The 12,500-nt window shown below is 43.2% G+C and overlaps 1 protein-coding gene across 2 annotated transcripts in view; it reads left to right on the forward strand.

Annotated features, from left to right (window-relative positions):
* Positions 1–4,864, forward strand: part of c7h21orf91 (chromosome 7 C21orf91 homolog) — a 31,805-nt gene extending 26,941 nt beyond the window's left edge. For both annotated transcript variants that reach the window (XM_063203257.1, XM_063203259.1), the window contains 2 exons: positions 407–469; positions 886–4,864. In XM_063203257.1, coding sequence (XP_063059327.1) covers positions 407–469; positions 886–1,052 — 230 coding nt within the window. In that variant the 3' untranslated portion in view covers positions 1,053–4,864. The remainder of the gene's footprint in view (positions 1–406; positions 470–885) is intronic.
* Positions 4,865–12,500: the final 7,636 nt, after the last annotated feature.

Genomic DNA, 12,500 nt, shown 5'->3' on the forward strand with positions numbered 1-12,500 from the left:
TCCATGGAATGACTTGTGATGTCTGGACAAACATTCCATTGTTTTGATTTCATGTGTTGCATTTAATGTTTCCCATTTGAACCAGTTTGACAAACCTATAATGAGCGTGGCGTCTGACTTAGCGTTAACATTCCTTTGTTTTGATTTAATGTGTTGCAGTTGATGTTTCCTGTTTGAACCGGTTTGACAAGCATACAGTGTAATAATCCTGGTGTCTGAGTTTTTATTCCTTTGTTTTGATTTAATGTGTTGCATTTGGTTTCCGTTTTGCCTTTGATGAACTGGTTTGACAAGCATACAGCATAATCATCATGGTGTCTGACTTTTCTATTCCTTGGTTTTGATGTAATGTGTTGTGTTGTTGCTGGTGCTGACTGGTTTGTTGTGTTGGCTTGTGTGTTCCCAGTGTCCAAGATGAGTCTTGAAGAGCTTCACCAACTGAACGGCCAGCTCATCCAGCAGATCCAAAGTAAGACAACATTTCATTCTGGTCAAAAAACAGACCGTATTTACCAATTTGTCGTGATTTAATCAGAAAGGCAGTGATTTCTCTGTCTGAAAATGCATATACTGTATATAAAACAACTGTCTTAAGGTCTGTGACGCACAAACTCAACTCCTCTCTCCTCCGCTTTCCCCCTCCCCTTCATCTCTCCGCCTTCTCTCCCCTCTCCTCCTCTTCGCTCTGCTCTCCTCTCCTGTCCTCTCCTATCTTTGCCTTCTTTCTCCTCTCCTCCTCTTTGCTTTCCTCTCCTCTCTTTGTCTTCTCTCTCCTCCCCTCTCCTCTCTCTGTGTTCTCCATCCACTCTCCTCTCCTCTCCTCTCCTCTCCTCTCCTCTCCTCTCCTCTCCTCTCCTCTCCTCTCCTCTCCTCTCCTCTTTGTAGAAGTGTTTGAGGAGCTGAGTGTGGTGGTGCAGGAGAAGGACTCCCTGTCGTCTCAGCTGCACGTGCGCCACATCGCCATTGAACAGCTGTTCAAGAACTGCTCCAAGCTGCCCTGGCTGCAGATCGGCAGGGCAGGGGTCAGGGCCAGCCAACCGCCCGTGGAGTGAAGAGATGAGAAGAGAAAAGAAGAGATGGAGGTGTGGATGGAGGAGGAGACGTGAATTTTAAAGCTGCCAGTGAAGAAAAGAGGTGGGGTGGGTAGAAGAGGAGATGAGAGGAGAGGCCCATCTCGCTCTTACAGAGATGGTCTGCTCTGAAGTGATGAAGTGAGGGAGTACTCCTCCATTTTTACTTCTTGTGGAGTGAAGAGGTAGAGCTGGGGATGGAGGAGAAGGAGAAGGGTCCTCCTCGTTAGAAAGGGTTGTTTGGGACGTGTTGAGTAAACGCTTCAAGACTCCAAACCGCTAATTTTTGCAAGGAACTTTACAGAGATTTTCTCCATGTTAACCTCCCTGCCCTGGCTCCTCCGCCTCTTCAGCCTAAAGAAGGGTCCTTACAGGGAAGACATTATATGTATGGAATCCTGCTCCCACTTCCATGGAACCACTGCTCCAGTTCTCTTCTATTCTGGCCTAGAGTGTTCTTATGCTGCCGCGTTCTGCGTGCCTGCCTGGCAGCACAATGTACGCCATACTTGAAGACTTTCAAGGAGAAGAAAAGTAAGCGATTAAAACAATGTGTCACTGGTGGTGATGAGACATTTCAACATTGTATTCTTCAGAAAGGTCTGTGAGCTTCAGAGAGACATGGACCTAAAGAGAACCATGTTAGGACCACTATGCATAGTGCAAAATTTTACTATTCAGAGTTTGACTCGCCAATGCGATTTATAAATATTATAACCATCATCATCATCATCATCATCATCATCGCCTATGTTTTCTGTCAGGGTTGGTTGGCTATTGCAATAAGGTGCTTTTCTTTTTGTGGTATATTTTATTTTATTGGACTATTTATTGACCATGCGTGCTTGCATGTATTCATTAGCTTTTGTGAGGAGCAGGGTACAGCGCCACCAATAGGGCTGATCCAGAAGTGTCGCTGATGTGGTTACTTCATCAAGGGAAGGGAGGGCATCAATGTTTTTTTTTTTTTTTGTAGGGTGATAGGGGTAAATATTTACAAGGGAACTCTCCTCTGATTGGTTCGGCAGAATCAACCATGGACAACCCCAACCACCCTGCAAAAAACAATACAGGGAGGGCAGGGCAGGGCAGGGGAGGGAATGTTTACACTGGTATGGAGTTTGTGGTGTGTTTGTATGGTGTGGTGTACTGAAGGTGTGATCCCCATAGCTTTCAATAGGGGGCGCTGATGGCCAACCCTCCTGAGAGCAGAAGTGAAACCAAAGCAAAGCAAAAGCTGAGGGGCTTCCCATGAGAATTACAGCACACCACATCAGCAACACTTGCCCTGGACTGCTCCTTTTGTTTATCGCATTCATGTTTTTAAAGTGTTAAATCATGTGTCCGTCAGCGTCAGGGTAGATCTCCAGAGGGGATGGGTGGAGGAGAGATGGATATCATTCGGTACCTAGCTTTGTGTGTTGTTTGTGTTTGTGTCATTTTTGACTCTTGACAATGTCTGTCATGATGATTCTTTTGGGTCACCTTCCTGAAGTGGCACGTCATGTCATGTCATCATCTGTCGTGTTGTCATCACAGTGGAAAGAGAAAAGGGGAAATGGACATTTAGGGCCTTAACATTGCAAAGGGACATGGCAATATAAAAATAATATCGCTCTTTTAATTGGCGACTCTTCCTACCAAAGTCCTCATTGCAGACTGATGTCTGCGTTTGATTTGATTGACATCCCCAACAGGCACAATACCGTTTGAAGACACGTTTTAAAAAGCTAGACTGCGTACTGTATGATTCTGTAGGAAACGTGGTATTTGTATTGTTTTAATTTTTTGTTGTTGTGTTGGAGTGTTTTAAAATTGGTTTGCAGTGAACACTGTATGTTCATCTTACCACTTTTATATTTTAGTGATCTTGTGTTTTCATTTTATCAGTGTTTTCATCGGTTTTCTACTTTGACAATGGAATATATGAATATGTTTTAAACCCCACCTGATCTGTGGCTATGCAGTCTCCCCAAAGCAATCTCAAACAGACTTCAAAATGGAAGAAATCAAAATGGAACCACGAAGCCACCCGGTGGAGGCTCAGAGAACTGCAGCCAGAGATGCGCAGGCTGCATTCACATGTAGTTTTATTCTAATCACAGTCGTCTAAAGAGATACATAGTTTTTGAAATTTTGGATTTGTGAATACGAATATAAATGAACTCTCTTTATAAGAGATGTATTTTTACCCCCCTGTGGGGTACAATATGTTGTGAAATACTGTGCTTTGTTGTGTGTCATTGTGCGTGTGTGTATGTGTGTGTTTGCTTGTGTGTTTACTGTTGTGTGTGTTATGTTATTTTTCTATGACTGAAAGTGCATTTCATTGCATGCGCTCGGTGTCCATAGGCTGCAGATGTGTGTTGGCTGGATGTGAAGGCAGACTTACCCTCATAACCACCAACATGTAGTGAGGGAAACCTTTCCATTATCTAAACTTCCGTCCACCCTTGTGCTTGTGACCTCGTGATGACCTTGTGATGATGTCGCAAGACGTCATTGACGATAGAAGTTAAATTCATTACCTTGCAAAAGCGCAATTCATTCATTTTCTCATTTGCAATCAGGATGTTGAATGGGGGAAAATCCCCCTATAGCTGTGCGTAGGCCATCGTTTTCTCCACGGAGACGGGGCGTCAGCGAAGCCACAAGAACAAGTTAAGGATGGTAGTATGGAGAATGGAATGCACACTTATGTGCAGGGCCGCTGACGGCTTTGGCTGGGCCCAGGACAAAGTCATCTGAAAGGGCCCCCCACCCTAGACTCTCAATGTAATGATGAGGACCCAATTATGGGCCCCTCTATGGGCCTGGAACAGCTGACCCCTTTGTCCCTGTTGTGCTCCCTGTGTGTGTGGGTATGCACGCATGTGTGTATGTCAAGGTGTGTCCACTTTCACACACGTTTGGTTTTACACTCAACTGGGCTGTAAAGTGAAATGCAAGACATTTTTTTGCTTTTGCTTTTTTTTTCCTTTCACAGAGGGATGGTGTTATTGCAGATGTCTGCATCATCATTTGATATCTCTGGATTCATTTGTGTCATTTCATTTCAATGGGTTGATTTTCTTATCCCTGATTTGCTCTGTTGCGTGTATGTGTGCATTTCAGCCCATGGGGAGTATGTGATGAACCTGGCTAAGTTAACCTACAGGAAGTGGTCAATCTAACTAGATAGCCCACAGTTGTCATGTAGCTAAGAAAATGGTGACTTTGGCTCTTCTATTAGGTATTTATTCACTACCTCAAGGTAAACTTAACCTTGTTTAGCACTGTTTACTACTCCCCGTGGGCCTATACTACAAAGCTGGTTCAGGAGTAAACCAGGTTAAGTTAGGGATAAATCATATTAGATGATTTACCTCTTAACCTAACCTGGGGTGAATTTCTCAAAAGAGAAGTTGTTAGCCTGTTAGCAACTTCGGTAGTTGCCAATGGGAAAATGCATTGAAAACAACAAAGTAGCTAATGTAGTAAGCAACTTTGGTTTCGAGAAATCCACCCCTGGTTTACTCCTGAACCAGCTTTGTAGTATAGGCCCTGTGTCCTACATTATTTCCGCTATTATTATTATTATCATCCTGTGGTTGAGTTGAGTTTGACAGTATTTGCAGTGCATCCTCTGCTGGGTGTGTGTGTTGCTGCCACCACTGCTTCCGACTGTTTCACATGCAATAACGTCTCTTGTTTTATATACATACAGTATAGCCCTGTAGAAAATGACCCACCTGTGTGATGATGGTTTGTTTGTATTGCTTTATTTTAAACAAATAAAGGTATTTTCTTAAAAGATGAAACTGCTATGAAGTTGTTGTTATTGATATTGGCCAACTCCATTTCAGTGAAATTCAATGTTCAGTATTTCAGTCAATTTAATTTCCCAAAGAAAGGTTGTTTGAGGTAGGGATACATTACATTACATTTACATTAAGCTGATGTTTTTGTGTCCAAAGCAACTTACTGTTATTTAGGTACAGGGTATTGGTTACAGGGTATTGGTTACAGTCCCTGGAGCAATGTGGGGTTAGGTGCCTTGCTCAAGGGCACTTCAGCCATGGATGAGGGTGCTGATAAGGGTGGGATTTGAACCTTCAACCTTCTGATCTAAAGGCCAGCGCTCTAACCACTGAACCCTGGCTACCCCCACGGCTATACAGCTCCAGGCCTTTTTATTAGAATACCATGAAAAAGTTGATTTATTTCCATAATTCCATCAATAATGTTAAACTGTCATGGATTGTAGATTCATGGCCCAGTTTTTTAACTATTCCAATCATTAATTTTTTTCTTTTTATATACGTTGGCCTTCCAGCTCAAAAAACCCATGAATTGGGGAATTCGCATTATTAGAATATTGTTATAAAATCACTTTTTTCTTCATCAAAATTCGGGTCACATTAAATCAGTTGAAATTTGGTACTTTCTACATAACATGCAATGGTCAATACTTGGTTAGGACATTCTCTGTCTTCATAATGGCCATGATGTGTTTAACATTGAAGTCAATGGCAAAAACAGTGCATGGGAGTTATGGAAGCCCAGATATCCTTGATGCTTTGCTGTCAGCTGTTCTTGTTTGTTGACCTGGTACCCCACACTTCACTCTTCAATATACCCTGTAGATTTCCATGCCACGTTTTGGCGCTAACTAACCAGTTTAATTCTAAATAACCAGAAATGGAACCCCATTGAAAATGAATGGGGTTTTATTTCTGTTGAGTTAGAACTAAACTGGTGAGTTAACACCAAAACGTGGCGCGGAAATCTTCGGGTATATTGAAGAGGGAAGTGTGGGGCACCAGGTCAACAAACAAGAACAGCTGACAGCAAAGCATCAAGGATATCTGGGCTTCCATAACTCCCATGCACTGTTTTTGCCATTGACTTCAATGTTAAACTCATCATGGCCATTATGAAGACAGAGAATGTCCTAACCAAGTATTGACCATTGCATGTTATGTAGAAAGTACCAAATTTCAACTGATTTAATGTGACCCAAATTTTGATGAAGAAAAAAGTGATTTTATAACAATATTCTAATAATGCGAATTCCCCAATTCATGTTTTTTTTTAGCTGGAAGGCCAACGTATATAAAAAGAAAAAAAATAATGATTGGAATAGTTAAAAAACTGGGCCATGAATCTACAATCCATGACAGTTTAACATTATTGATGGAATTATGGAAATAAATCAACTTTTTCATGGTATTCTAATAAAAAGGCCTGGAGCTGTATATGCGTGTCTTCTGTGACTTTCTCACTGTACTCCCAGCACTGTGTTTCCTCCTATGTTTAAAAACTTGATACAATGGCTCCTATGTAAAAATGGACTAAGACGTGCAGCTTATTCTTTATCTCTTCCATGTAGAGCTTTACTGTCCTAACACAAGTGACCACTAGAGGGCTTCCTTGCTTCATTGGCCATCCTGAGACCCAGAATATATGAGTGTCAGATTGGCTGCCTCTCACCTCATTATCCTATCATAGTCTGATTTGCACAACCTCACTGTTTAACTAAAATGTCAAATGCTTTCAAATACAATGGCCTTTCATTTTCAGTTTTACAGTTTTTTTTTTATTTTAATTGCAGTCCAAGTCTCGCCCTGTACTCCTTCATGTACAGCTGATTTGACTGATTAGCACACATATACACTATGCTGGGAACAAGTGCTAAGAATTCTGGTTTTGTGAACGGTTCATTTAAAAAATGTTAGCTTTGGTATTACACTCTGAGTCTCATCTGCCCAGCCTTATTTGATCATAATTTCCATTATTTCCTATGTATGCTCTCCAACATATTAATTCATTCTCTATTCATAGCCTCCAAGCTCATCAAATATGCAGCTATGCTCTGAACCAGTCCAACATGAGCAGTAGAATTAAAAGCATGTAAGCCCACTGGATCCACACATAATCTAACACCTAGGCCTACATACAGACCTCTTCCAATAAACAAAAAACAATCGGCCATTCTTATCAAACTTCAAGTGTACTGTATGGTTAATTTAATTCACGTTTTGATGAGCACTCTTAAATGTTTAAAATGAATTCATTTTATGTGGCCTAATGAACTAGTACGCAAGTAGCCCAGGTCAGCAGAGTATCCAAAGCACAATGCAATGGGTCAGTTTCTCCAGCTCTCTCTCTCTCTCTCTCTCTCTCTCTCTCTCTCTCTCTCTCTCTCTCTCTCTCTCTCTCTCTCTCTCTCTCTCTCTCACTCACTCACTCACTCACTCACTCACTCACTCACTCACTCACTCACTCACTCACTCACTCACTCACTCACTCACTCACTCACTCACTCACACACTCACACACACACACACACACAGTCACTGTGGAAGTCTGTCATTCCTAGGCCCAAAACCAGCCTTCAACAGTCACTGTGTCCATCTCCTTATTGGAACCACTTTTTCATGTATGAAAAGAGCAATTTTCCCAGTCATAAAATGAATTTGTTGCCTGGTTAACACCAGACCTAATCACAAGTGAGATTAGGTCTGGGGAGTTGCCTATTGTAAATTCCGTATGGGGCCGGAATACTTGGCTATTATGACACACTGCCCTGCTCTCTGATTGGGCAGAGAAACTGTTAAGGTCGGAATGCTTGGCTTTTATGACACAGATCCCATGATCTCGGACGTTATGAGTCATCCTCCCCAGACTGTCTTTCAGATCGAAACGATTGTGTAGAACTAAAGGCAGTATGGGAGTTCCCAGGCTAATGAATTTGATGGTGGTGGTAAGTATTCATGAAATAGGTAACATTTGTGAATGGGCAGCATGGATTCTGGAATTAAACTACTAAAAATATTACACAGTGCACCTACAGTATGAGAAACAAAAAGTCCACCCTGAAAGACAGCTGAATGGACATGACCGACACCTCATGGGCCATGTGTACCACACTTACAGTTCGTCACTATGGTCTGCATGCATGTGTTCAGCAGAGAAGTGCTTTACAGTGAAACAGCTCATGTAGTCCCATTTAGTCACACAGTGATGCTGGAGCATTTCCATGCCAAGGTCTAAGGCCATGCCAAACAACATACTGGGAGAAGCAGCATGGGTTATACAGTCTTGCTCAAGGACAGTGTTGGAGTTCTGCATCAGTGACCGCCTCTTGGCCAAAAACAGCTTGGGGTTCAGTGTCTTGTAGGACAGTAGGGGGTATCTGTGCCTTGTTGTAGATGTAGGACAGTAGGAGATCTGTGTCTTGTAGGATGTAGGACATTAGGAGGTATCTGTGTCTTGTAGGATGTAGGACATTAGGAGGTATCCGTGTCTTGTAGTAGATGTAGGACAGTAGGGGGTATCTGTGCCTTGCTGTAGATGTACATTAGGGGGCATCTGTGTCTTGTAGGATATAGGACATTAGGGGGTATCTGTGTCTTGTAGGATATAGGACAGTAGGGGGTATCTGTGTCTTGTAGGATATAAGACAGCATGGGGTTCAGTCTCTTGCCTGAGGACAGTACAGTATGGGGTCATAGGGCACCTACTATTTGCCTTGCTCAAGGGCATTTTCACCAAGGGGGAGCTACGGTACAATAAACCCGGAACCACCTTTTATAGCATCGAAAGTTCCTTAGGCAATAGCCAATTTCAAAGTGCATTTTTCAAAACATACTTTTCAAAACATACTACATTTTTTGTCAAGCATATGCTGCACCATTTGGGAAGCGTATCCAGTGTCTCACTACATACAGTGCATGTACGTATGTTGTGCGGTGCTTTTTTGCGTATGAGAGCACAATGACAAATGAGAATCACCTCCACATACAGTAGGTACACAGAAAAGTTTCTACAGAGTCCTTGAACAAAACAAAAGCACATGAAGTGGATAACATATTATATTATGGTTGTAGTCCCATGAGGTGACTCTGACAATGGCGAAGAAGGAACAGGCTCAGTATCAGTGTGGCCAGGGGAGCCGACAGGGGGGTCTCTTGTCCCGGGCCCACGGAGAGAGGGGCCCCAGAATTGGATCCTAATTACATTGTATGTATTGGGTTTGGGGCCCTTTCAGATGTCTTTGTCCCGGGCCCAGCCAAAGCTGTCAGCGGCCCTGAGTGTGTGTGTGTGTGTGTGTGTGTGTGTGTGTGTGTGTGTGTGTGTGTGTGTGTGTGTGTGTGTGTGTGTGTGTGTGTGTGTGTGTGCTATAGTGGACACCTTGATTTCCCTGGGGGTTAATGAAGGCCCTCTACGTGTACCCCACTCCACTAGGAGAAGGACAAGTGCCTCAATGTCAGTCTGACTACACATGGGGAAGGACGATACTCTCTCTTGTCTTTGAGATCCTCATATGAATAAATTGATGATTGAGATTACAGAGGAGGAGCTGAACGCCTGATCCCAGCTGCTTCGTGCTCTTAAGCCCCATTGATATACCCCACAGCGCTGTCCATGACGCGACGCACGTCGCACGCACACACATCGCACGCACACACACACCTGTCCATGACTCACTCTGACACACACACACACACACACACACACACACACACACACACACACACACACACACACACACACACACACACACACACACACACACACACACACACACACACACACACACCTGTCCATGACTCACTCTGATCTACGGCACGATACGGATCTGCGCTAGTTTAACGACTTCCGAATTTAGTAGATGTATTACATTGATTATGTCTGTTAAACCGTCCAAACATGTCAGGTGAAGGATAAAACTTGAACATGTCTGAGACAGGAGAAAAACTTCTGAATATATAATAGAGATACGTAGGCCTAGAGAACATTTTTGCATCCGAAACGTCTCCTTGGAATTTGTGTTTTGCGTGCTTTTGAGAATCGGTATGCCATGTCTGTCGGTCTTGATCCAGTTTACTTTTTTGGGTGTTTGCATGCAATGTCTGCCTTGTACATTGATATCATCAACCTCTTGATATTCCCTCCATGCACAGACAGAGAGAGATGAGGCATGGGGAGAGAGGAGGAGGAGGTGGAGGAGGATGGAGGCGGAGGAGAGGGAACAGACAAGAAGAGAGAAAGGGATTTATTCATGCCAAGATGTAATTTTCTCCACATTTGTATCGGCCTCTATGACGACCTCCTTCTGGGAGTCACAGATGCAGATGTGGGGGTCTGGTCTGGTGAGGCATTACGCCAGAGCTGTGTGTGTCAGTACTCGAGCATTACAGCATTACATTTGCTACACCAGTGGCAATGGGTCACTTCCAAGCACCTTTCACCTCCATTTATCCCTAACGTGCAAGGCTGAATGAGAGAGTAGGAGAGAGAGAGAGAGAGAGAGAGAGAGAGAGAGAGAGAGAGAGAGAGAGAGAGAGAGAGAGAGAGAGAGAGAGGTCGGGATGAGCAGTGCCATTAGTAATGCCGGTCTATGGTGAAGCATTAGCAAGCCCATTCAGTGTTTGTGGTAAAGCATTAGCAACACCGATGTCAGTGTAGCAACAACAGCAGTGTCAGGAGGATGAGTGCCAACACCGCTTTGCCTCTACTTATCCCAAACACCAGAGGAAGAGAAAGCGAGAGAGAGAGAGAGAGAGAGAGAGAGAGAGAGAGAGAGAGAGAGAGAGAGAGAGAGAGAGAGAGAGAGAGAGAGAGAGAGAGAGAGAGAGAGAGAGAGAGAGAGAGAGAGAGAGAGAGAGAGAGGAGAGAGTGTGTGTGCGTTTGTGTGTGTATGTGTGTGTGTGTGTGTGTGTGTGTGTGTGTGTGAGAGAGAGAGAGAGAGAGAGAGAGAGAGAGAGAGAGAGAGAGAGAGAGAGAGAGAGAAGAGAGAGAAGAGAGAGAGAGAGAGAGAGAGAGAGAGAGAGAGAGAGAGAGAGAGAGATGGGGAGGAATGCTGATGCAGCGATAAACTACAGAAAGACAAAAGACAAAACAGCACAAGGTCTCATTTTGGGGTGTCAACCCAACGTGTGAGTTATAACACCGATATAAAAGCGAAAGCAACACAAACATTTCAGATATTTCAAACCTCATGTCTTCCTCTGAGCTCCTGTGTGAAGGGATGAATAATCATCAGCTGCAGATGAGCAAGAGGCTTTTTGCACCCAGTGTCTAATGCTGCTGCTCTTCGCACAAAACAACACACACACACACACGACACACACACACACACACACACACACACACACACACACACACACACACACACACACACACACACACACACACACACACACACACACACAGTGTGTGTGAGAAGCTTTTTGCACCCTCTTCTCCTCCAGTGTTGTCTGCACCCCCCTCTGTAATGTTGTTTGCATCTGAGTTCCCTCCACTGCCTTTCTCCTCATCAGCTCATTATCAAGCCAGTGTGGATGATCATTAGGCTCTCCGCACGCAACGCAACGCACGCACGCAAGAACGCACACACATGATTATTAGGTCGACTCCATACTAACACTGCATTAACACAGATCTTCTAGTCGCCCGCACACACTCACACACGTGCACGCACTCACACACACTTACACGCATGCACGCACACATGCACACATACACATTGGAGATTTGAATGCATTTTTTTCTGAGTTCATATTGACTTTCTGTCAAATTCCATAAGTGATCATGTCATCTCTTCAGCTCTTCTTCACTCAGCCAAACAACTTTAGAGTAACTACAAACAGTAGACATAAAGTTTTACTTTGGGACAGTACTGAGTGTTTAGACAACTTTCAGACAACTCTTCAGACAACTTTCCAGAGTCAAATCAAATTGGACGTTTTATACTCTGTTTTTTAAATGTAGAAGGATCAGGAAGCAAGGCGATTCACACTGAAGAGGAGTGTATGCCCGAAACGTCTGTGATGTGAGGCGATTAAAAAAGAAAAAAGAAATCTGAAGAGTGCTTCTTTATTCACTTATCTTTTTTAAATGTAGGCCTATTGCCTAATTCATTTTACTTTACTGTACTTACTGTAACGAGTACATAAGTACTCATTTGATTTTGTTTGTTGGGTTGTATTATTGTATGGTATGTCTTCTCAGTAAGTTCTAAGAAGCGATGGTAGGCCCCTACTTCATCAAAAATATTAATTTATTTCAATATTCAATTTAATATGGGGAATTTTCCTCCCACTTATAACACACAACTCTGAATGACAATGAGTTTTTGGTGGAATCGCGTTTGTCAATATCTCAATATCTACGTGCACTGTCTCATTAGTTTGGGCCTTACTGATGTAATGATTTTCTCCCCACTTTTAGGGGACAAGGACATGACTCTCTCTCTATGACAAAGAGTTTGAGTGAAATCAGAATTTCAATTTCTAAATCGGCATTGTCTCATTAGTTTGGGTTTTTGGGGTGTTTCTTCCCACTTTAGAGGACAAAGAGACACGCCTCTCCTGAATAATAAAGTGACCAGTTTGTTATTATGCGTCCGTGACAAGCAGCCTATTGCTGTTTCTGCCCCTCAGG

The sequence above is a fragment of the Engraulis encrasicolus genome, chromosome 7 (genome assembly GCF_034702125.1).
Source record: "Engraulis encrasicolus isolate BLACKSEA-1 chromosome 7, IST_EnEncr_1.0, whole genome shotgun sequence".
Lineage (NCBI taxonomy): Eukaryota > Metazoa > Chordata > Actinopteri > Clupeiformes > Engraulidae > Engraulis > Engraulis encrasicolus.